General features: G+C 39.1%; 2 protein-coding genes across 2 annotated transcripts; one reads left to right on the forward strand and one right to left on the reverse strand.

Moving 5' to 3' along the window:
• The first annotated feature begins 974 nt into the window (after nucleotides 1–974).
• LOC140230754 (zinc finger CCHC domain-containing protein 9-like) lies at nucleotides 975–8,536 on the forward strand. The gene is made up of 5 exons (XM_072310890.1): nucleotides 975–1,057; nucleotides 3,944–4,517; nucleotides 5,536–5,689; nucleotides 6,496–6,660; nucleotides 8,285–8,536. The coding sequence occupies exons 1-5, from the start codon at nucleotides 981–983 to the stop codon at nucleotides 8,416–8,418; spliced, it is 1,104 nt and encodes a 367-aa protein (XP_072166991.1). The 5' UTR covers nucleotides 975–980; the 3' UTR covers nucleotides 8,419–8,536.
• Nucleotides 8,537–10,894: 2,358 nt separating this feature from the next.
• On the reverse strand, nucleotides 10,895–20,475 carry LOC140231205 (DNA polymerase iota-like). The gene is made up of 9 exons (XM_072311351.1): nucleotides 20,322–20,475; nucleotides 19,510–19,638; nucleotides 18,658–18,822; nucleotides 17,531–17,686; nucleotides 15,725–15,970; nucleotides 15,125–15,303; nucleotides 14,295–14,386; nucleotides 13,687–13,808; nucleotides 10,895–12,754 (listed from the first exon to the last, which is right to left on the reverse strand). Exons 1-9 carry the CDS (start codon nucleotides 20,473–20,475, stop codon nucleotides 11,688–11,690), a joined length of 2,310 nt encoding a protein of 769 aa, XP_072167452.1. The 3' UTR covers nucleotides 10,895–11,687.
• Between the last annotated feature and the right edge of the window lie 6,453 nt (nucleotides 20,476–26,928).

The following is a 26,928-nucleotide window of genomic DNA, read 5'->3' on the forward strand; positions in this document are numbered from 1 at the left end:
AATTTATCAGCCATTTCAAAACCAATATTCATCAAATAGGCTTTGAATTAATTTCTTGTTATATGTGCTATTTCATATTTCATGAGAGGTTTCTCATCATCTAAAGAATATCGTCATCAAAAAATGTTTGAAACCTCAAACCCCATCTCAACGGACACTGTACCATCCCTTAAGTCACTGCATGTGCAAATTTGTGAAGAAGAAAAAAGATCATTTTCATCTATCTGACTGCCTATTCTGAAGATGAGTTTTGATGAATTTGTGTGAACTTGATCAAGATTTTTATGTCTTAAAGTAGCAACCTTTGGATGGAAGACTTTGCTGCAACATGTGACTTTTGTTTTTCAACTTGTGTGTGTGTATGGGCAGAGTGATGGTAGTTGAAGGCCTTTCAGTGCCGGGGGGGGGGGGGGAGGGGGGTTTCAAATGGTATGCTTAGTCCACAAGGAAATGAGCAACAAATATGACTTTTCCAAAACAAAACTAAACTGGAAAAAAAAACCCACAAAAACAAGAAGTAACCAGGAAGTAAATAGAGAAGTACCGTAGATGTTTGGAAGTTTCTAGACATAGAACATACATGTAACAGAATGTTGTGCTACTCTAGAATCAGGTAGGCCTATACAAGCAAAAGATGTAAACTAACATGGAAGTCTTCAAACTATAGAGACCATAACAATGCCTCAAGTGTTTTCAGAACTGAGAAGGGAAATACTAGTAGTCAATGCTGAAAATTCTGCCTGGCATATTCATCAAGATGGCATCAACCCCCTTTTCTGTGAAGTAGCACAAGAGAAATTTAAACGATGTTGATCAGGAATTTAATACTCGAAACAGCTGCAGTACAGCTACAAATATGTCGATAGCCAATGTAACTCACTAACGATTGTTTTTCCTCCCAGCCAGGCGCGCGAGGCGGCTAGGAAGAATTGAGTTTTTGAATGCGTGGGCGTGACGTCTGGATTGAAGACTACTATTGCATGTGGTGTGTCGTCCTCAAAAGTGAAAAGACCGAAGCTTCTCGCAACTATCCAGTCAATTTTCGTGCTTATTTTGGGTAAATATATGATAACTAATATGTTGTAAGAGTTTTAGTTTTCGATTTTGTGTTGCTGTTAGTTCATGTTAAGGAGTAATGCGAGCGTTTGTAAAGTTAACATTCCCGTCACTCGCATTTACGGTACCAGTGTATTACCAGCTCAGCTCATTGTAGTCCCGTACACCTGAATATTTGTGGGATATTGGTGGATAGACAGTTGCGCTCACAGGCGCTCATAGCATTGAAGTGGTAATCCCTTTTGCAGCTCACTCTGGAAGCTATACCGGGATGATGTGCATGTGTGCAGTCAACGGCTGACAGTGATTAGGAAAGTATATTTACAATAAAAAGTGTGAAGTGCAAGTAAAAACATGACCGGGCTTACAGGAGCCTGAATCCAGGGGGAGGCTGCATGCTTCTAATGATGGGGACAGCAGCTTCCCGGAAAGTAGCTGGGGAGGGTGTAGTAACAGCTACGTAAGATAGTTTGTTCCAGATTCTGACGGTGCGTGGGTAGAAAGAATACTTGAAGGCATCTACATTTGCATCCTGAATGGTGAGTTTTAGGGAGTGGTCTCGTCTACCAATGAATAAGGCTGGGGTAATGGTTGGTGGGAGAGGAATGTCTACGAGGTTGTGGTATATTTTGAAGAACATGGTTGCTTGTGCACAGAGTCTAAGAGTATGGAGGAGGTCCCATCCCAGGTTTGACACGAACTGCGATGAAGATGTGCTCTTCCTATAATCACGATGAGTGAAGCGGGCAGCATTGACCGACAAGTATGTCTAATTCCGCGAAAAACTTCTCATTTATAATAATGACATTTTCTTTATATGACCCAGCAAATGTCATTATCATAAATGAGAACTTTTTCGCGGAATTAGACATAGAAACTAGGTCCTACTTGTCGGTCAAAGGCGCTCATACTTACTAGTACAATGTAAATACTAGTAACTACACGCAGCCGCTGTCTCTACAGCGGCTGCGTGTAGCTAACTTACTAGGTAGTATTGAACCTGTTAACAGGTTAACGTTGTTACAGAGAGCGCTTCGCTTACCTGGTACCAAGCAATACTAAACCTACATTCTAGTACATTAGAATATCTACTAGTTTATAGTACGGGAGTTTACTACACTAGTCTGCCCTAGTAGGCCTACTAGTAGTAGTTTAGCTAGCTAACTGCTACTGCTAGCTGGATGGATCAGAAGTTCTCTACGACAGGGTACAGCATACCATGTCCATACGTATACGCAACATGATACGAGTACGAGTACGCTAGTACTGTACGGTAGTAGTAAATTTAGTACGACTACGAGTTAACTATTTGGTGTCTAATTAATTTGTACTTGTCTGATCAGTGCAGTGTCAAATGATCGGCAGCCCAGTTGTGCAAATCAGGAATAGATTCCATTTCCAAGAACTTTTAAGTAGGGTCTAGAGACTAGGTACCGGTATCTACCGAAAATAATTGAAACTGAAATATAATTCAATTAGGCTGTAAATATTTAGTAATATTTACCCATTAGTCATTGAATGACAATCCTCAACCACAGCCACACAGCACAACCAGGGTTGGTAACTGTTGTTAGTGTTGTGTTAACTTTTAGAATCTAAAGTAAAACCATTAGTTTTCGGACACTTGAGCTTATCTGCAGTATTTGTTCAACTCAAATAATACTTTACAAAATTATATCTATAACAATGTATGTTAAATATATCAAACTACTTTTTCCCAATATTGATTTTGTTAACATCATAATATTTCACAAAATTCCCAAATATTATCACCTTGTCCATTCCTCAGAATTCGGACAGCCTCTCCAAAATTCAGACATGCTCTAAGCGCGTTTAATGTCAATATGCATACAAGGCTGCTGAAAAATGAGCACGCGCCATACCTTGTTGGTGCAAGGTTGCATCGGGGACGTTGCGGCGCCCGTTCATGTCTGAATTTTTGTGACTCGGCACTTGCATTCAGCCTCTGTACATTTATTCACTGCATCGGCACGTACAGAGATTTTGTTTTTTCTTCTGTGTTTTGAGGATACCATCACACTCTGAGCTTTGCGATTAGTGAACAATCTCGCAACAGAACGGCATAATTTTTCAATTTTTAGTGCTTTTTTGGCGACCCTGATTCTTTACATGGGACCTACAAATGTACATCTAATTCGCATGCACTTCAGAAAAGTTGCACCGATTGTGCGTTTTTGACAGTAAAATTTGGGATTTTAGATGGATTTTTGGAGGTGACTCGGGCACTTTCCTGTGGTGGAATGAGTGTGCCAGTGATATGTGAAATGTGTGTGTTGTGACAGTAGAATTTGCTGACTTGTAATAAATGATAAGTGTCCGGATTCTGGAGGTCGGCCAAAAACTGGGGGTTTTACTCTACTTCTAGTAGACCTTGTAGTAGTAGTAGTAAGTTTAATGAATTAATGACTGATTGACACTCAATTTGAGTGACAAGAGCTGAGAGAGAGAGAGAGAGAGGAAAAACAACAATGAAAACAACCCACTGATGCTTTTAAAGGTGATGGGTAATTATTACATTCATCACACAGTTCAGGATCCAAATGCTAAAGTGTACCTGGTACCGGGCCTGGTTCAGGTTAAACTATGTCCTTTATAAAATTATGAATATACAGACATATAACCTTATTTTCCCCTCTTACCGCTTGTAGAAGTCACAAAATGCCTTAGAGGCTTTGGGTAGAGGGTTGATGCGGATGCCAGTGGGCCATGAGAGTTCTACTGTTTGTATACAGTGAATTAGCAGTGCACTGGTTTACATGTATAAGATGAGCATTGCTGTACCATACTACATGACATGACTCTCCCTTAGTTACTCTAATCAATTAACATTTCACCACATTTTTAATACACCTTGTACCAACTGCAGGTTTGAAGCTTGTTGTTCCAGGCAAAACAGAACAAGTTGGACATCTGACACAATGACTCGTTGGGCGAGAGGGGGCAATGCCAACAAGAAAAAGCCAAATGAGGCCTCTTCATGGGAAGAACTGACAGAGAAATTTGGAGAAAGTGGGCGTAAAGTGGATTCACTACAGAGGACCAACAAAAAGTCAGAAAACTTACAGCAGGGGAAAAAGAGGCAAGGAACTGCTGCCAACCTCCAGCACATACAGAGCAAAAGGAAGTTTACAGGAGTAGCACAGGGAAGCAGCAAGGAGAAGAAGACTATCAAGCCAGTGGAGGACAGTTTCATGAAAAAACGGTTCATCAAGGACTTTGCTCCTAATCCCTTGGGCAGTACCAGCAAGTCAATTGTTGATGTTGTAATAGAGGCAGACCTGCAGAGACAAACAGAAAGGAGGGACATTGACTCAAAGACCTCTCAAGGGCAAGGAGGTGGCGTCGACGAAGCTTATGGCTCGCTAGAACATTTCCAGAAGAGGGAAAGGAGAAGGGAAGAGAGAAGATTAAAGAGAAAGAAGAAAAAGGTTGACAAGATGGTAAGACAAAACTATGATTACAGCATCTTGATTTCCATTTGAGATACATGTATTTGCATTACAAAATTTCACCCAAATTTGACAATTCTTCATAGATTAGTCAATGCACCATAAAACCTTCAATATTTGTGTGGTACAGATTGATTTTCCAATAATGTGCTTTCATTCAACAAGGTTCACATCCAGTTTTCAGTACTTCCCAACAGAGAAGAAGATTCCCTTCTCTAATTGATATGAAGAGCTTAGATCGTACGATTGAAAACAAGCTGTGTTCTTGCAGCGTTTGTGTACAATATTTCTTTTTAGGTTTAACTTCACTTATCCCCCGTCCATCTTTTACCATTGTGATACATGAAAGTGTGTGTAAAGGATTGTGCATAAAACTTAGCAAGATAGCAGTAACATCGATATTGTAAAACATTCTTTAATAGAAATGTGCTTCATGATTATGCAAGGCCTCAGGAGAATCAAATATTCTGTCCATAACTTATGACAGTTTTTAAATCCCATATTTCCTGTTCTCCATGCACAACACTGCAAAAGTCAACATATGTCAAAAGACCCTTATCTTGAAATTCTCCCTTTCTTCAAAGTTTTGTAGGTGTTGGATTTTATCTTTAATGTGAGTTAATTAGGAACATCAGATGTGAACAAGTTACAGATACCAGTAATGGTTTTAAAGCTGGAAATCTCTTCTGGCAGTATTTGAACTAAATTCAAAGCCTCACCTGCTGACTTATTACTGGGTTGTTTTTTTTTATCCAAGGTCGCATACTGTATCATGTAATCAGCATTTTACACTGTCATGCCAATTCTGTGGTTATAATGACATTTGAATCATAAAATAAGGTACTAAAGTTCAGAATCTATGTGTTCATCAGAAAAATATTACATGCAGTTAGTCTTTGTGAATTTTAGTTAAAAAATTGTTAAGAGTGTACACATACTACCTTCAATGAAAACTGTAAAAGTGATTCAATTGTTGATCCCCTCCCCCACCCCCACCTTTACCATCCAGGTCTGTTTTCACTGTCGCCAGCCTGGCCACGGTGTGGCTGACTGCCCACAGACGCAGGAGGATGTGGAACAGGGTACAGGTATCTGCTTCCGCTGCGGGTCCACAGAGCATGACATCAGCAAGTGTACAGCCAAAGTAGATAAACGAGAAGAAGGTAAGAAGATGTTTCATTCGTACTCCCGACTGTCGTTTCTGTTTCATTTGCAAGGAAGTCCACAAAATCTCCATGTTTGTACATGTATATGCTCTTGTGTTTTTGTTTAAAAGTCACCCATGCCAGAAATTAGATCAATCATGGCATCCTCCAGAGAATAATTGTCCAATGCAAATTGATTAGCAATTTTTGCTCTGATAAGTAGTTTTACATGTGTCATCCTGTACACTTCTATGGCAGAAAACTGCTTTAAAAAAAAAAAAAGTTTATTTAGCAGTGATACAAAAAATGCTTAGCGAATTGTGATGCGATAACAGGAAAGTTATTCCCTGCCCTCAGTGAGATTTCCACGACAACAATTACTAGAAGGCTCAAAACTACCTCATGCCTTTCACCCATCTGACAGGTTTATGGAAACATCCCACTAGCCAATCAGTCATCACAATGTGTGAAAATGCATTCATGTGTTGCCAGATTCGTGGCATCTTTGTATCGCTTTGTAGTTTAAAAAAGGTAATCTAATATAGTTTCAATGAATACACTATGTATCCATGTAAGTCCATGCAGATTAGTGTGAAAGTTAGTGCTACCTTTAATGAGTAAGGGTTGATATTGCAAGCAAAAACTGAACACCTAAATAGAACTTATAGTGCAATTTGACAGAGAAATGCTCTTCATCTTTCATCTCCATTTCTTTCCCTTTATTTACATTGTGTCCTTTTGTATTTTCTCTCCGTTATAAGTGCTCAGAGACCATTTCCAAAACAATGACATTTAAAATAAAATTGTGATATTCTGACACGCAGGCGAATTCCCATATGCAAAGTGCTTCATCTGCCATCAGTTGGGGCATCTGTCCAGGAGCTGTCCGGACAACCCCAGGGGGCTCTATCCAGAGGGCGGGGCATGCAAGGAGTGTGGCTCTGTGGAACACAGGTGGTGGAATTGCCCAGTAAGGAAACCGGTCAAAGGTGAGAATGTTATGAGCGTACAAATAAAGAGTTCTCTAGACACATCCCAAAGTTGTATTTACCTGTGACAGTTTCAATGATGGGCTGTCATCTTTCTCAAACGATGGCTTTGGCAACTTTTTATCTATGTTTATCAACCATCCTTATGAACTTATTTCGCTATATGAGCATACTGTATGAGAAATCTCTTTGTATGCTTGGTGCATGTGGTAAGTGATGCTGTTCTGGAGAAACCTTGAGACCACTCTTTGGTCTGTGTGTTCAAAATTGGGCTTGTAATTTGTGTCAAGTTCTTGTTATTGTCTTAAGAGGAGCTCCCTTTTATGTGCAAGTTCACCTTCATAAATAGAGTGAAATCAATCACATAGTCCACTGTAAGGCACACAAGACATAGAAATGAAAACAAAAACCTTGAATGTAAAAATTCTTCATGTTTACATGAAACAGCTAATGATGTAAAGTCTCTCGTGGTTTGGAAGGGAGTGATAATATACTACAAGTACCGGTACTTCTTTATTGCAACTGATTGACAAATTGCCCTGCATCAACGTAAATAAGCACTGAATTGATCAGTATTTTAGTAGTAGCCATAATCAAAAAAAAAAAAAAAATCATGGACGTACATACTTCTTTATTGCTCAGAGAAAAATAGATATAAATTGTAAATTCCATTTGTAAAGAAGCAACAATTGCCTAACCAGAGTAATGCTGTTGTTTGGTGTTTCTTTTTAGCAAGACAGAGGAAATAATGTTGTTGAGATGTGTTTGTGCCCCAATTGAAGAATTTTTAGTCAATCATCTGTTATCAAGTGGTTTACAGATTAGGTTTGAACTAGTAATTTGCAAGTCTAAATGACAGTGTCAGTTACAAAGACTGGAAGTTTTGTGACATGGTCTCTCGTGTGCAGTGCAGTGGGGTAGAAGAAATGATTTTGAATTTTTTCACGCCATGCAATATGAGCATGAAAAAAAAAAGAAAAAGATTATGTGTACATAGCGTGTGCCGATCCAAGTTAAAGGTATGTGTTACTCAAAACTGAGAAAGTATGTTACGACTAACTCTTAAAATAGTGATAATAATCAATGACTTGTCAGGAATATCCAGATTTGTGAGAATGTTCTAACCAAGGGGTTTACTTTTTTTTTTTTTAGGGGGGGGGGGGGAGGGTAGGGTGAGGATCCTAAGTCCCTGAACTTATTCTTTGAACTTCTTCCTTAACCTCGCTCAATAGCAAGTCAAAGCCTTTGGGTGGAAAGTACTGTATATTCCCTCCCAGTGCACACCAGTCATCTGCATAGTGTAAAACCAGGAATTTCTGCATGCATGAAACTTTCGTGAATTTCACAAGGAGCCAAGATTTGTGAATGTAACACGCATGCAAGAGTTCAACACACCCCTGTATTACTAGTGCCTGTAGTATACTCATAATTTTTTAATGGTTGCTAATTCGAAAAAGTTTCATTATGCGAAAAAGACCATCAGCTCCAATTTACGAAAGTTTCATGGCGCAAATTCTTCTGGTTTTACAGTAATGTGAAATATGTATGCTTGTAGGAGTTTACCATGGTAACCTGACAAACTTGCCATCTTTGTTTTCTCTCTAATTGTCCCTTTCTCCATCAGGGGTTACTGTGTCGGTGACTGCACAAACAGTAATGCACAAGAAGACTCACATGAGCGCCGACGCGGAAGAAGCATTCATGAGTAGGCCAAAGGCGAAGGTGAAGAAAATTGGGCCCAAAGTCGTGGTGTTTTGACACCGATCCTCCCTGGACAGAACAGGGAGAGGTTATCATGGAGCATCCCATTGGACACTTGATGGACTCTTTGCAACTCAATACACCAGCAGCTACAGCATTGATTTTCCATAATCAGTGGAGAGAATGATCAGCAGCAAATTGTGCTGGATACTCCCTCACTTCCAGACCCAGAGTGAAGAATCATTCAATTTGAATACAGTTTTTCTTTTTCTTCTTTTGGTATTGTTAAGATTATAGTGTCATTTATGAAAGGGTTACTTGTCCTCACTGTAACTTGCCTTTCCAAAGATACTTCAGGTATGGAATGAAGAGAGTGCTATTCCATACCAATATCAGAGTAACAATAACCAAACAGACTCAAGACTTGAAATACCAACATTATAAAAGCCGAGCAACAAGGACTTTGGGGGGGGGGGGGGATGCATGGTGCAAAATGATTGACCAAAACAAGATTTTCCTATATTTTTTGTCACAAACCAATAGAGAAGTTATAAGTTGACAACATTATCACCTCGGCTTAAGTGCATGTAGTTGCAACCAATATCTCCATCACATGAAAAGCTGTGATACTAAATAAGAGAAAATCATTTCATGTACGATTTTGATTAAATCTTCACCATTTTGTCCATTTGATTTATTAAAGACAATGCAAACTCGCTTCACACAAGATCCTATGCTGTACTCCAATGTGCTCTCCTTGTTTTGTGCACACATACCTGTCTGTTTTGCACATGATGTGAGCAGTCCCTTTTGAGAGTCAAAGGAATTTTGTGTGGGTGTGCATTCATGTGCCATGATGTCTAAGTAAGCGATGTTCAGAGAAAGGTTGTAGCGTAAGAAGTGATATGTATGCAGTATTTTTCCCTGGTGTCTGCATGTGTGAATTATCTGATTTGAGTCATGAAAACAACAAAGTTCAGATAGCTGTGATGACTGCTGATGGATTACATCAACTGGCTAGTTGTGTATGACCCCTGACTAAACTGAACATTACATCAGTGAATGTAACAACAATAACTAATCAAAACTGATGACACAACTGCACAAAAAGAGGGTAATATACTCTCATTTGGAGTAAGTGTATTTCAATGTATTTTCACATAAATTCCAATCAATACAACTTGAGGGAAAGTAAATACCATCATGAACAAATTCCTGCTTACAGTGACATGCAGCAGGAACATGCCTGAACACCAGCTGATACACACATGTGACCACTTCAGTAGGGTGTGAAGAAGTTGGGGAAAAAAAAAGAAAGAAAATCGTACTACACACAGAAACACAGATGGGAGTTGCTGTCTATTTGCAACCACATTACTAAGCTTTATGTTAATGTGACTACATAGAAAAGGTCCACTTATATGATGGTTTGCCAGAAGTGTCTGTCAACGTGTGTGAGAGGAGGATGAGATCAGCGGCACACTGCGCAGCATCCTGAACTATATACTACTTTTAATTCTCTCACACTCTTGGAGCCTAAACAGGGAACATCAAGAGGAGGGAGAAGTAGGGCCACTTGCGTTTACTAAAAAATGACACAGGCCTTGATAGAATTAGTGAACTGAGCACAACCATGCTACTGATGCTAGACAGGTCTGAAGGTGCAGCTACATGTATGTTCATGGAACCCGAGATGACATAGGCCTAAGCGAATGCATGCCCTCAAACAGTAGTACTGTAGTTGTTTGTTAAAGGGATCATATAATTTCGGTTGAGACTTCAGGTTTCTAACATTTTTGGGTGAGATATTGAGAAACCTCTTATGAAATAATAATAATTTCATAAGTGATTTCTTGATATCTCACAAAAAGTTAAAAGCCTAATCCTCGCCTCCATCAATACCGTACCATCCCTTTAAAGTTGAAGACTAACTGAGTCAATCATTTAGTAATGATGTCCAATAAATACAATGTACATGTACTTGTTCAAATGTGTCGGTCATCTCCATGCAAGACAACAGACAAAATTTACTCTTTGGCATAGTATTTAAAGGGGACGCAAACCCAAAGAGCAATGTGGATTGAGTAAAAGCATTAACATTAATAGAACACATCCGTGAAAGTTTGAGGAAAATCGGACAATCGATACAGAAGTTATGAATTTTTAAAGTTTTGGTGTTGGAACCGCTGGATGAGGAGACTACTAGAGGTTATGACGTATGAGCGGACAACAATATAAAGAAAATATAAAAGGAATTCCACAAAAATCACTTTTATAGCAAAATGAAAGAGTACTTGACTAACCGCTTTCAGAAAACAGTGGGAATAAGTGATACCCCTAACATTTGTCAGTATTAAGTTGATGGAAATTGTAATTTTCATGAAAAATGAATTTCTATTGAATTCCCTTTATATTTTCTTTATGTTGTAGTCCTCTCATACGTCATAACCTCTAGTAGTCTCCTTACCCAGCAGTTCCAACACCAAAACTTTAAAAATTCATAACTTTTGCATCGATTGCCCGATTTTCCTCAAACTTTCACTGATGTGTTCCACTAATGTTACTGCTTTCACCCAATCCACATTGCTCTTTGGGTTTACGTTCCCTTTAACAAGAGACAATGAAATCTGTAAACAACCAGAACTTGGACGGCATAGAGATTTTTTTTTTTTTATATGAACAAACTTATTTACATTTTATGATGAGCTGAAGAAATAAAATCTACACAGAAAATGTTCCATGTAATCTATGGCTTTCCAAAATGGTTGAAATCACGGACAGTACTGTACATCATTCTTTGCATCCTATCAAGCAGCTTAATTCAAACTCCTAAAAGTGCCATACTTTTTTCTCTATGGCCCTTTCACAACACACAAATCACTTCTGCATTCTAATGTCATGCATGCTTCCTTACAAACTTTATATTCATGGTACCCCTCTCTTCCTCCAAAGCATTCTTCCATTTCTGATAGCTAAGCACTTGACTAGTGGAAGCTAAACCAATTGACTGATGCCAAATGCCACCTTCAAGTTACTGCTGGTGGGTATTTGAACAGTGTACAGAGAGCACCACTACACTTGAGATTCCATGTGACAACTACCATTCTTGTGCATGTCATTAGACGGTCAAACCATATGGTGCACAACTTGTTTTCTGCTAAGCTTTTAAACTTTGGAACATTTTCTCGGACAATAAGGGCCCTTGATATATCGATCATGAACATGGGATGATGGAGGTACGGTGCTAATGCCATCCACACTTCCTAATACAGTCTAATACTGAACAAATCTGGAATTTGACAGCCCAAATACCACAAGGAGTACTGCTACCGCTTGAAATAATTTGTAATGGTGTTTGTCTTGGCAGAAGACTGCTTCTTCTTGGTCGCTGCTGGTTTCTCATTCTTCCTGGCAGATTTTGCCGGAGGTGTCTGCCTCCAAGATTCGCTCTCTCTTTTCCTCCTCTCTCTCTTCCAGTTTCCCATGAGCTCTTCCTTCATGTTGTCAGGCAAGGCAGCAAAGACCGACCTGTCGATCTCCGGAGGGATGTCGCTGGTGGCTGGACCTTCCTCCCGAGTTGGTGATTCCTCCTGATTTCTGCTTTCCATATCCACCCAACCATCCAAACAGGAGCTCCCCATTACAATGTTACCGCTTCCGGGTATTGCAGTGTCCAAGGTATCTGTGTTAGAAGTTTCAACCAAGTCATTTTGGACAGGTCGAAATTGTCCTGCGCTCAGAGTAAACCTTTCCTCATGGTGGCTTGCTGACCCAGGTACCCCACCATGTTTGTCGGACGACGATTCAGGAAATGCTCCACCTGCTAGTGGCACCTTTGCTGCGGGCCTCATATCCTCTGAATACCTGCTCGGGGAGCCAGCAAGTCGCTTGGAGAAAAAAGAAGACTGCTTATCAAATTCTTTCTTTTTTGCGCAGTAAGCCTTGGCAAGCCCTGCATCTGCCTCTCTAAATCTTCTTTCCTCATCCTCCGCTCCGGTGTCAGACCCCGCTCTGGTGAGGTTTGGCCCAAAGGGTATGACAGCAGTATTGGGATGAGATGCACACTCTTCACCAGAAGACTTGATGGCTCTGCCTCCTCTGAAACTGGTTTCTACGGAGGAATCAGTTGCTAAGGTGGAGTCATTCACTGGGAGTTTTTCACCCTGCTCACCAAGTTTGCATTGCTCTCCCTCGTCACATCGAGCGCCAACTACCTCCCCCAATCCAGTCTTCTTGCCCAAGAAGGAGTCCAGTGTTCCCTTGGTGACCTTTGACCTCAGGTTGGCAAAGCAGATGTTGATGAGAGTGAGATGAAAGGGACGGCTCGTGTCGAGCAACTTTCGGAGAAGATCAAGCGCAATGTCAAGAAGTCTGTTCATGAGTACCCCATCATCTGAAGAAAAAGAAAAGATATAAAATTCATTCAAATGTTATAGGATGCTTCGGGTAACTTGCATAGATTTCTGCAGTTCATTTCTTAATAGAATTATGCAAAGTCGAAAGTGAACACGTGGAGTGCACTTAACAGGTTGGTAAAAATGTATCAGTCAAGTATTTTAGTGCATGATTGAATATCATACAGATGAAGATGCAGTGATAAATTGAAGATCACTATTATAATAGTGCATCAGTTTTTGTGTCTTTGCTTTATTTTTTTTTTGTATACTACTTAAACATCTACACAGAATTCAAAATTTAACATGGTAGAGCAATGACTAAATGAGCATTTACCTCTCTACATCCATAGCTCTTTTATTTGTGTAAGGCATATTGTTCTTATGAAAGGGGTTTATGAGGAAAAACACTGTATACTGTATGAAATGGGCATCACATTAGTTGAAGTATAATGTCATGATTTCACTTTTCTTGATGCCTTTAAATTTAGAGAGAAGTGCCAGCTAACTAGAACAAGAAGAGCTATGTTTAAAATTGTTATAATTTTAAAACAACTTGACATAGTTTCTTCATTTTGATCTCTTGACAAAAAAAAAATAATAAATTGCAGCAAAAATTTGAGGGCAAGCAAATTAAGACTTATAAGGCCATAAAATCATCACCTTATCTATTTGAATATGTGATGGTGACCTGTTTCACTGCTTTTGGAAAACATGTCAAAGTTACATGACTTTCCTTATGCAAGATGTAATTCTTATGACCTTTTCACTCACATCACTCTTTTTTTTTTTTTTTTTTTTTTTTTTTACTGAAGTCAATGTGAAGATAGAATGGCTTTTTCACATTAAAACCCCAGCTCATTTTGCCCCACCCCCATACCCTTTCAGTACAACAGTACCGGTCTCATAGTTTCTGCTATTTTCAGTTTACCCTGTCTGCTGAAGAGAGACAGAGGAAGGCCTGTCTGTCTACTTTCCCTCCGCCAAGAGCCTGGAGAGAACTTCCTGATTGTGAGCCGCATTGTCCGTGGTGTCCTGCCATCAGATTTTAACCTGCAAAAACAACAGAGAGACGGGGAGGGGAGGAGTGGGGAGGGGTGCAAGTCAAATATCATGTGGTGTGTAGCATAGTCTTCTGGTCTGAAGGTATTTTCTCGCCAATTACACAGTGGTTTTTATGGTACACATATCTCCCATAACCTGGGAGCCTTCACCGTGATTTCCTCTTAGAATTTGCATTTATGGTCAAATTTCCCATGCAGGCCTACAGTAATCTGCCACCATCTTTCTCATCCATTGCTGTTATATAGATGCACACTCGTAACAGCTGTGAATTGATACAGCTTTTGCGAAAGTGTTTGTGTGACCAAGAGACTTCAGTCGTGACTTGTTTGCTGCTACCAAAAGTTCTCATTACAATATGATGGAGCAAAGTGACAGACTCTTAGGAGTGAGTGAGCTGCAGAAGAGACAAAATGAAGAGCAGCTGAGGAAAGAGAGAGAGATAGTGAACTGGGGATAGGCAGAGATTAACGTTACCTTTTGATGAGATTGGTGAGTAATCCAGTCATTGTCTCCATGGCTTCAGGGAGTGTGCCACACTTTTTGAAGGAGTCCTCATCACTCAAACTCTGTTACAAGGGGCAAGCAAGAGGCAAATACTGTAATCACAGAGTCTGGGATTGACTCTCCTGGGATAAAAATGTGCATATCTGACATCCCAGAAAATAGATAGACATACACTGTTCTTCTTGATGGAAACGGAATCTTGATATTGCTTGACAAAGTCAATTCTTGATTTTCTTTTCCTTTTGCAAATACACATACACGTACGTGTATGTGTGAACACTGTGTGGATGCAGAAATTTTACACGTTTTTCCAACTGAAATATGTGGGATAAAAATATATGAATTTCAAACACACTTGAACACTCTGGGCTTGCAGTATATAAATGAGTTGTAATTGTGTTGGAAGTCTATTTGAATGGGGATGTTTAGTAATACAACAAATTGAAAAGACAGGTTTGCAGAGCTCTGTATTCTTAGTCCTTTTTTTTCTCTCTTTCTCTATGTATATGTCAAATGTACACACCAACACACACATACACACACACACACACACACACACACACACAACCTCACACGTACTGATCTGTGGGTTACCCAAAGATTGGTTTCTGTACCCTGCAAGCTGGCTGGAATAAAGCCGCCAACTCTGCTGTAATGTTTCCTTTACCCCATAAAGTAGCATGTGTAAGGGCACGCACACAAATGCACACATGCACACGCACCTACACCTGTACTTCATTCACTGCCATTTGCCACTGAATATCATCATGTGGTACATTGACATGGGGAGTAGTCTGTACCTGTGGAAGACCTTTGTTTGTCACCAGAGTGTCATCCACACCATGTGCCAATCGTAGCATGGTCTCCGCCTGCTGAGCTCCAAACTGGCCAATCAGCTGTGAGATGGGCGTATCACGTAGTTCCTGGAGACTAGAAATGCCCCTTTCATTCAACTTCTTTCCTGTTGAATGGCCAATACCTGAACAAAAGTACAGTCATACAGTAATACTAACATAGTTTCATGGGGGGGGGGGGGGCATATAATGATTCTTTCTCATTTCCAGTGTCACACCCTGTCTGAAAAATTATCTCTTTATAATGAAAATCTTAAAGCCATCCCTGTTCTGGATAGCACTTTTAAATCTCACATAAACTCAAATTCAAAGCAGAGCACAATCAAATCCCTGAAATTGAATTTTAATCAAGGGTTGAAACGAAGCAGGCATCGCATCAAGAGTGTTACATGTCCCATATCATCTCCAGTCTTGACTAAATAAGCTACTTTGAAATTCTAGTCTTTCCAATATCCCCACCCCCCCCCCTCCCCCCCCCCCCAAAAAAAAAAGGAATGAAAGGGACAGGAACCCTGTACCCTGGAACCTGTTGTCTGTATCACTCACCAGGAATCTGCCTCACTTTGGTGAAGGTCCCCATGAAGTGACCGACATGGTCCGAGAAGAGGACGGTCTGGTTGTTGGGCTTGTGGTGGCCGCCCACCAGTTTGGCCAGCAACTTGTTGGTGGCCACCCCTGCACAGCTGGTCAGTCCGAGCCTATCTCTGAGCGCATGTCTCATCTCCTGAGCAATGACCGTTCCCATCGTCAGCCGATCTCTGCAGCCACAGTGACAACCGATTGGTTTAACACCTAAGGGGAAAGATATTACACTTTGATATCAAAATACATGCCTTTTCTTTTAAATCATTGTGTTATATGGATTAATCAAATAGCACATAACAGCAAACCATTAATTCTGCTCTCACATGATGTAACAGTTTCATCAAAATAATGGCGATGAAGGAAAAGAGTGCATGCTAGATAAAAATAAGGCAACACAAATGATATATGCATCAGACACAAAGACTCTAAACCTATAATGGTTAGTGGATAACTAGCTAGCTATGGGCTTGTAGGTGATACTCGACAAGCGGCTTCCACAGAATGTAAGTTACAGGTATGCGATACTCTCAGAACATTTTGACTAGCCCATTTAACATAAAAGATGATGGCTCTTGTTGCTGGATGTTGGGAATGAATAAATCGTCCAAACCTAGACCCCGTTTACAGTGCGGGGCCGGGCTCAGCCGCGGCTCGGCCACGGCCGAGTCCGGCCTCAATTGCGCGGCCGAGCCTCGCAATTTTGTCCGTTTACACTGCTGGGCTCGGCCGCGCTTTTGATTCAAACCTTTCAATATTTTGTCGTAGTGGCGCTCTGCTTGTAAACAAACGCAATTTGGTATAGTCTGGTTTTCAGACCCTTTGCCAAATGAATTCCGTGGCGACGAAGTCGCCGTTCGGGCAAAGGCCTTTGCCGAAGGAAAAAAATCCTTTGCAGGACAAAACCACCTTAAACTATACTAGTTTTCGACCTTGAGGGGGTTAATATCCTGAATAGCGAAAGATACAGGCAGAGGGTTTGGAAGCCAGACTAAAATTGGCCGCGCAATTGGCCGCGCATTTGGCCCAGTTTGCGTTTACACCAAGAAGAGGCAGGGCTCGGCCGCGGCCGAGCCGCGGCCGAGACCACCTCCAGAGCGAGGCCAAATGCGAGGCCAATTTTGGCCTCGCATTTGGCCTTTTGCGCGTTTACACTGAAGCGGGGCTGGGCTCGGCCGCGGCTCGCCCGCGGCCGAGCCTCGCACTGTAAACGGGGTCCAATTGAGTCTGAAATGCTATTTCCAGACGGTTATAAGTCCCTAAATAGCATTTCACACTCTTCAGATGAATCATTCTGTGTGTTCCCTGTGAATTCTCTCTCATAATTACATTAGGCCTATATATTGGATGGCAATGAGTGGAATATCATGGAATATTCCACGAGTTAGAGCCAATATTGCACAAATAGAAGATGAGTGCCATATTGGTCCTTACTGCTGATGGGCAATTCCATTCTAGTAGGTATGTGCTAGTCATGGTTTTCAAATTTACCCCAGTGAGCAGCAAACGAAGGTCACGACCATCAGGTCAACCTTCTCTCCCCATGCTAAAGAGTCTTTAACTTATGTTATCTCACAAATTTACTCCTTAGGAAAAAAGGAATGATTGTGATAAAAACACAATGAATAGTACACCACTCCATTTTCATTCACTTACATACCCTGCATGTATCATTTGAAAACTACCACCCTTTCCATTGGACTTCAAATAACAGATATCAAATATGATCCCAGTTATTGCTGCATTCTAGATTTTCAGGAGAATTATTACCTTTCCTGCTTTCTTCCTCCTTGTATACATGCCCCACAATACTTTTTTCCTCCAGCCCGGCAGAAGATAGTCTCTCTCGGACCAGGTCAGTTACGTCCAGAAAGTTCTCATCAAGGCCAAGCCTTTCCACCAGTGGACAAAATTCCTCCAGTAACTCTAAGAAAGAGTGTTATTGAGAGTAAATACAACTTTGTGATGATGAAAACAATATTCAACGTAATCACATGGTATTGAAACTTTATTTTCTTATCACACATACTGCACAAACACACAGACACACACACACACACACCCAAACACCCAAAATAAAAGAAAGGGGCTGTCAATACATCTTCCTTTCAAGAAACGGAAATTCTATCATGAGATGAAGTCAGAGAGAAATCCTCATCATCAATTTCTCAAGATTCAACATATCCCTGCCCAAATACGGAGAAAGCTTCTGAACAAAGTGAACAAAGCAGGGATCTAACCAGATGGGAGCATCTGGACTCCTTTTTTAATCCCCAAACATTAAGGTTTTTGCCTCCTTCACTTTCTAGGACTTATAACAAAATGAGGGCATGTCATAAAAAAGTCTCATTTTGTTGCAAAATACACATTACTACAGAGAGTTGCAAAAAAAAAAAAAAAATAACTACCATGAATCAATATTCAGCATGAGTAAATACAGGAATGAAACTTGAAACCTTAGAGATTCTATGCATATCTTAAGAAAGTCGTAACTATTTGCAGAGCTGCCAACCTCTAGATATCAAAATAAAAGATACCAACCAACAGTAGATATTACGTTACAAAGGCTGAAATGATATTTTGGTCATATAATAGGTAATTGCCCATATCATGTATGCTACACAAAAATCCAGACATCTATTTTTACTTAGAAAAAAAAATAATGAAGAAAAAAGACTTAATATTGTAAAAACTTTTCCGTTTGCAGCTCTTTTTTTTTTGACAGCACTATTCCTGGTAGCTTGCTCTGATTCACCACTTTATTTTCTGTACAATAAAGCACAAAGGCATTAATTTTGGAGAGTAACAGGAAAGCATCCAACATTCAACTGTACATAGCAGTATTTCATCTCCTCTTCTAACTGCCCGAGAAGAGCAATATCTCACTACTGTGTCACCTGTCACTTTCTTGGACATCTCTCTGTAGTTGGTCAAATCCTCTCCCTTGACCAGCACAAGCTCTGGACACTTGACCACAGCATCCTTGATGTAGGACAGCTTGGACACGCCTTGTGCTCGGGCGACGTAGTTGGAAGTCACTATGATGTTTTTCTGTTGGATGCCTACACAGTTTATCGGTTTGGATAAAAAAGGACAGCATAGTTTTTTTAGTTCATGGGTTTATACATAACAGGTCCTTCTAGAATTGACTTTCATTGATGCATCGTAACTTATTAGTATAATTTCTATGAAGTTAGCACTATCTAAATCGAAGGACAAAAAAAAAAGCGACAACTACATACAACATTTTATATTCTTCAGACTGGTGAAAATTACAGGAGAGAATAACAGAGGCTCACTAAATCAATGTAGTTCAAGTGGAGGTTCAGTAAAACTTTACTAACAGTTTCTACCAGTACATCTTAAATTGTGAGTAAATGGATCAGGTGGATGGATGTGCAGTGAAATGGCTCACTGGTTGAAAGCTCAGCAGAAAAAAAAAAAGGGGGAGCGATGCAATCACCTCCACCTCCATTTGTTTGGACATCCTTGCATAGACATATCGGCGGAATTATCATTCTTTAAAATACATGTATCAACAAAACCTCATACACAATCATTGGAGAAAAGCTTGACTAAAAATCCACCAAGCATTTGAAGTTGGTAAAAAAACAACACCAAAAAAACCAAAAAAACCCCCCAAAACACACACCAAAACATACATAAATGATAGCGCTGGAGAGCAGAGTAGGTATAAAATATGATAACTCAAGTCCCATTCAAGAAACATTGTAGACTCAGCTGCTTACCAAGTGGTTTATCCCTAAGGGAGGGATTCCTTATCATCTCCACTTGGGCGTAAAAACAGTCCAGGTCAATGTGAATGATGGTGCGGGAATGACCCAGCTTGGAATGCAAGTACCCTTTGTCTGCAAATTCTGTGCGTATATAGAAGTTGATGCAAATCTGCACTTTAGGTCGATACAATTGAACACAAAAAGTGTTGTCTCATGTAAGGAGTACATACACACAAATACTGTATCAGTTATTTTCGGGAATTATGCAAATCACAGTTGGACTGCAAATTTAATAACATGTGAAAATGTCGCCATGCACTAGGCTAATAGTGCACTTACAATAGCCTTTTGGTGTCAATTTGCGAAAATATCATCTCGCAAATATGTCTGTGACCTCCCCATTTGCGAAAATTTCTGCACGCAAAATAACAGCTTATACAGGTTAGTAATAGTACATCCAGTTGGACAGAACTTTTATTAGCTAACTACAACACTGCAACTTCTGATCCCCTTGATTCAGAGGCAATTACTTGTTAGTGAATGAGTCACATCAGATACAATCATAAATCTTGTGTTAACTGCAATACTTGAGTGTACAAACTGTATTTGCTCAAAAAATGTAGTAGTACAACATGTACTTTCAATAATAATGACAAGATGATAATGATGATGATGATAATGACACTACTACTACTACTACTACTACTACTACTACTACTACTAATAATAATAATAATAATAATAATAATGACAAATACAAATTGTAACTGCTTCATGAATACATACATTAAACTAAGTGTATTTGGGGTGATTGCAACAAATACCTAGAGACGAGGCAGTAGCTGTATCTCCCGGGATGATTGGAGTGGATGAGGCGGGTGAAGTGATGTCAGGCAGGACAGTAGATGGCATTGACCAGTCTTCATCCTCCTCCTCCTCCTCCTCATCTTCTCTCCCCATCATTTGCTTATCTTCCATCATCTTATGGACACTTTGATGGTGAAGGAAATAATAGTGAACATTTAATATGCAAATACTGACCAGAAAGATGTAGATTATTACCTGCCAATCATTATACTACTCTGCAGTTAATGAAGTTAATACTTCACTTTCTTATTTTTTGTTACACTTCAGGGGCGGATCCAGGAATTCCGTAAAGAGAGTGTGACTTTACAAAATTAAAGAGGGGCATACATCCCCCCCCCCATCTTTTTCTTTTACATTTCTTTTGTTTTAACAAAAAGAAATAAAGGGGGGGGGGGGGGGGCGGCCCGTGCACCCATCTGGATCCGCAAGTGCACTTCCCTTGTTATGTAATCATCCCTAGTCCTCAGAGTAGGTTTAACGATACTCTGCTTCTACTACATAGGTGTCATATCGCCTTAGAGAGCTCTTTACGGACATACAGCCCAGAACACTGCATTTACAGGTCCCTCCGTTGTTGTGATGTGGACAATGGATAATGGAAGGAAGGAAAGAAAGAAAGAAAGAAAGAAAGAAAGAATGGAACACAAATTGATTTTAATATATGAAGAAGTAGAAACTCGCTAGCCTAGGGTAGAAATTCTGTGGCCTATATCGCTTTTCGTGTTAACTACCGGGTATCACGCCATCACTTTACTTTCATGAGGTTGAGAAATGCAAAAATCAGAAGAAAATCCTAACGGGTTACAGTCCGTTGAATATGTAGCGATACCTAACCACGTACTAACATGGATACCGGTATGTCGGGCTGGCACGATCATAACTCGCTCAATCACGAAAAATTATGATTATGGAAATCAATACGGCATGCTAACCGATTGTATTGTCTAAATTGCTCCAAAAGTTCAAGCCAGATCCAATGTCAACTTAATTTGCAAACACGTAGTACACACACAATAGAGAACGAATCCCGAGTTCGGCACTTACCAGCAGACACGACTGCCGTAAAGTTTACTGTAATTCACTCGAGAAGATGTTATTGTCTCCACTCGAGTTCTTCAGCATACACACACACCGCGATTACTGTTGCGCAATCCTTACTACTTTACTAGACAGCTGTTCGGACCAGACCACGGGTCGACGCTTCGCAGACCATGCGTGGAGCTTGAATTATGTCCCACTTTTCTCGTCAGACAATAAAGGAGTTAAATTTACTAGATCATGATGAGTACCTCCTTGGCCAGACCATGGAGCTCAAGAGACCAGACCAACGTTTAATGACCGAGGTTCAAGAGATAGAGTTCCAACTAGCTATAATTATTTACTGAATAAGTATTCACTGTGACAGTTATCAGTTTTCGCATATGGATGCACAAAGGAGTTCCACAGGTGCATTTGTGTCTTTGATGATCTGGGTTCGATGCCAAAATATTTCTTAGCAATCTGAAGACTCATTTTGAACGGTAACATAATATAATGTCGCGTATGTTTTCCTCGTCATGTTAAACCAAAATGAAATTTCACCTTACGATAAAGCATATAAAGCAAAAGCTTATCCCGTCCAGAAGTATATGCAAAAGTGTAAATCAGAGGTGTAATATGTTGTGAAAGTGTTTGAAACTGTTTCCTCCAGACCTGGAAAGCCGATTCCTTTTATCGCTTTTTTAGATCACTTCCGACATATGAAACTGATATGGTACAGTCTTCAAGTAAAGTTCTTTATTCATTTGTATGTCAATTAGTGTAAAGACATATAAAATCAAGTAATTTTTATTTCTATTTCATCAATTTTTGCACAGCTCGCGCACCCCAGTGTCTCTGCCAGTGACCATGTACAATTTATCTTCATGAAGGGAATGGGAAAATTAATTTCCCCCCCCCCCCCCCCTTCAAAGCATATCTTTCTTAGGGAGTGACTGGTCAGTATGCAATGACACATTAAATGTGTGAGGCAGGTCCAGTTTGACGTATATTTTGAATACCGTTTTTGTTGTTGTTTTTTGCCACATTATGTAACATGGGTTTAAAGGGGATAAGACTGTTGTTACTCCATCTCTTGAACCTCCTTGTATGGCCAGACCAAGGAGGCATCACCATACCTCCTTGACCAGACCATGATGTTACAATACTCTTAATTGCCGAGGAAGAATATCGTGCTTATCTGTTTGTGTCCTTTATGTTTTTGTTATTTTTTTCTGTGTGTTATCCGGCGTTAATATGTTTCCTTAGCAAGTTATGTTCAAAGTTTTTACAGATTTTAACGAAATTTTCAGGAAAGGTCAGACATTGGCCAAGCAACAATTAATATTGGTTAGTGTTCGCTTGTGATCTTTATTCAATCTGAATTCGGTATCTTTTAAGGGTTCGTTTTGTAAAATAACGAGACTGTGGATAATAAATAAAAATAGATAACAAAAAATATTTGTTCCTTGATTCTACTCACAAATCAGCAATTTGTCGTCATTTCTAATAACCATCATGACATCATTAGTATTACTAATTAAATATATAAGAAGTAGTAATATAGTTTGAGTTTGAGTTTGAGTTTGAGTTTATTTATAACAACAACATATGTACAGGAAAGTTTGAATACATGTTTATACATCAATATTAATACATAGCACATGTAACTGTCTAACCGATCTAAACAAAACATATTGAATATAATCTATAATATATAATTGATAAATGATTATGTAATCTAAAACTATTAATCTAAAAAGAGCTACAATATGGCAATGTTGTACACAATGAGGTTGCTAAAAGAACCAAGAGGTAGCACAGGTGCTAGTAGGTGTTGGTCCTTTTAAACACGTATTACATAATTAACTATTGAAATACATTAAAAAAAATACTGTTATAGCATTATTGATTTGTAGTACCATTGTCTATACAGATTTAATGTGTTTTGCTAAATTACTACGGAAATTTTTCCTGGTATTAATACTCCTTAATTTGTTTGGCAAAGCATTCCACAATTTCACTCCTATATAAGAAAGTGAGAGTTGGCCATACATAGTTTTGCATTTTGGTAGATAAAGCAAGCCTTCTTTTTCCCCCTTGTTGAATAAGAATGTTGGATGTTTTGACAATATTTTACTAAATCATGTGGCATATTTCCCTTTGATAAATCAAATATAAATGTGCAGATGTAAAGTTTATGCAGTTCAAATACATCCATTACTCCCAGTTTTTGAAATAGGGGATCAGAAGGTGTTCTGAGTGGACTGAAAGTGATAGCTCGCATGGCCATTTTCTGACTAAGACGAAGGCAGTTTAGATAAGATTTGCATGTACTCCCCCACACTTCAATTCCATATGTTATGTTGGACTGGATAAAGGATTTGTAAAGTAGAATAAGTGTATGTTGGGGGACACAGTGTCGTAATTTAAACAGAATACCAACCTTCCGTCTTACACATTTATTTACAGCTTGTATGTGACTTTTCCAAGTCAAATAACCATCAATGCATATTCCAACAAAAGATGCCTCATTCACTCTACTAATGACATTATCTGAGAGTTTCATTGTTCCTTTTATTGTAACTTCCCAGTAGTAGTAGTAGTAGGAGGAGGATGAGGAGGCCTAGTACAGCTGTAGTAGTATATAGTAGTAGTAGTAGTATAGTAGTAGTAGTAGTAGTAGTAGTAGTAGTAGTAGTAGTAGTAGTAGTAGTAGTAGTAGTAGTAGTAGTAGTAGTAGTAGTAGTAATAGTAGTAGTAGGCCTGTAGTATAGTAATAGTAGTTAAATTTTTGTCATCATCATTGTCAGCACCTTTATCGTAATTACACTATGTACGGGACAAGGTAATCGTGAATCACGTTCAGCAATGTGCCTGTTCCATTGTCTGTATGCAAATATCTTCAAGATTATGTTTGCTGAGAACAGCAAAAGCTATCATCGTTGATTGTTGTAGTGAATGTGTGTGTGTATGTGTGTGTGTGTGGGGGGGGGGTGAATCAATATGGAGTACAACAAAAGGGCAAACAGTGCTAATGATATAGGCTCAATTTCTCATAAGCTCACACAAATTACAAAGCAAATAAAGATGTATTTGAAGAGTGCATGTATACAAGCTTAAAATTTGACGCCTTTTACCGACTTTGCCCAACAATTTTATACCGAACGTGGAAATGTCATGTAATCCCTGGTAATACTTAATGATCGTTTGTTACTTGGTTGACAGCCCAAAATAACAGGTGATCAAGTATTTGTATTCACTGTCTTGTAGGATTAGTGTTGTTTGCGGCTTGAAACCAAGTATCACTCGTTATAGCACAGATGATTAATGTAGCTGATGCCGAATCATATGATCATGCGTAATTAAAATTGACGAAAAAAAAAAAAATTTCATGACCATTTTTCACTTTATCTACAAGAGGTGCTCCACTGGAACTAAAGAGCTAATGCTAAGATCATCCGACAGGGCAATAATGTTAGCAAAGAAGCATAAATCCGTCAGTCCTCTGGAGAAAATTAATAATCACCAGGAGCGAGGATGGGGAGGAGGGGGAATTAGCTGCTAATTACACCAACTGCTGGGGCCAGATATTAATCATTATGAACGTAATTGAAAGAAACAATATACTAGCAGTCGGTCTTTAGTTGAGATAGATCAAAGATCTTAAGTGAAGAGGCGAGACCGATCAATATCTTCGCCACCCATTGATAGTATTTTGATTGCGGGTAAAAAAAATAATGCCGCCGGTAGGCACGCGGTGTTTTTTGTTTTTATGTTTTTGTTTTTGTGTTTGTTTTGTTTTTTCGCAAAGGAGAAAGTAAGTGATTCAGTGATTTGTGCACACTAGTGCTTGATTTGAGTACCTTTTTTTTTTGGGGGGGGGGGCAAAGGTCACGGAATACTGCTGTAAAATGATAGTAAGAATTATAAGCATGATACAAATCATTCGATTTCCACTCTGACGAAAAAAACAAACAAAAACAAATAGCCACTGCATCTGCTCAAGATTGTTTTACCTCCTTAAGGCGTAACCTCAGTGAGAAACTGAGAAAAATTAAGGTAATAATAATGATGATGATGATGATGATGATGATGATAATCATCATCATCATCATCATCATCATCATCATCATCATCATCATCATCATCATCATCATCATCATTCATACTGTAAAACCAAAAATGTACCTATCAATATTGAGTGATATTGACGTATGTATGAGATTTAAGAGTTTAATAGCGTCATTCCATCCATGAAAAAAACAAATAATGAAAAATGGAATTCTTTAAAGCAACATATGTTTGTTCTGGAAAATAAAATGGCAGAGAAAATATCACATGTATTTTTTCTGCCATTGTCAACATGCAAGAAACAAAAACTACTGAACTGGTATTTTGTATAGTTTGATATTCTCGAAAACACAGAATCTTTCCGAGACGGAAGATATACGTAGGTTCAGTATTACGTCGCACGCTCTTCTTTAGGATGGCGTGAGCGTTTCTGTTGTTTGTTTGTGTGAGCGTTAAGTGTGATTGTATAATATTTCTATATGCTATTTTCTTGTTTGTGAAAAAAAAAGTTGCAGCAAGAAAAAGAAAAACACTCTATAGATAAAGATAAAAATGCCATCATTATGATCTATAAAGGTTTAATCTCATAACTTTTTTTTCACTGTACAAATATGTGTATGTCGTCTATAACAGCCTATATGTAGTACCCAGTATAGAGAAAGACATAGCTACATTTCGAACATGAAGAGCATGTATACAATATACATTAATAATGCACATTGCACATAAACAGGGCGTTAGTGGGAACTATCCACCCAATGGCAACTTTGGAGCTGTCGAAAAATCACGAGGGGAAGCGAAGTGTGAAAAGAAATGTTGAGCATTATGCAGAATAATAGACTTGTCATGTTATAGCTCTCGGCCAATCATTTGATCAGGACCCATTACACCATTTTATAACATGCAAAAAACAAACAAAAATTATACAGTCATTATAACAACTCATACCAAAAACATGATTTTCAGTTATCCTCAGATGACTTAGTGTGAATACATGTATGATGCCACATTCATGAACTATAACAATAATACCAAAAAAAAAAACAACAACACTGAGGAATATAAATATACAAATACATATACACATGTATATTGCTCGGGTCGATTACATGTGATCAGTGTTCAATTAACTTTTATTCCCGTCAGTTGTTTTCTTCTCTCTCTTTTTTTTTTTTTTTTTGGCCAATTTATTAACATAAACTTATATTTTCATGTTTAACATTAATTCTATTATAGATTATGAACCCAGCACCTGCGCGTTCTGTCCGAGTAACACGTAATTGGCCACCGTATTTGGTTCGTACGCGTGTGCTTCATTGACTGTACTAAAATCATTTGTGCGTCGTCATCTGAGGTGTCAAAGAGGACATTACAATATACTGTACATTAATCATCTGACATAGGCTTACTTTATCTTTAATCATTATCCATTGCATTCAATGAAAGGGGGGGGGGTATAATCCCATGACAAAG

The sequence above is a fragment of the Diadema setosum genome, chromosome 7, assembly GCF_964275005.1.
Source record: "Diadema setosum chromosome 7, eeDiaSeto1, whole genome shotgun sequence".
In the NCBI taxonomy this organism is placed as follows: domain Eukaryota; kingdom Metazoa; phylum Echinodermata; class Echinoidea; order Diadematoida; family Diadematidae; genus Diadema; species Diadema setosum.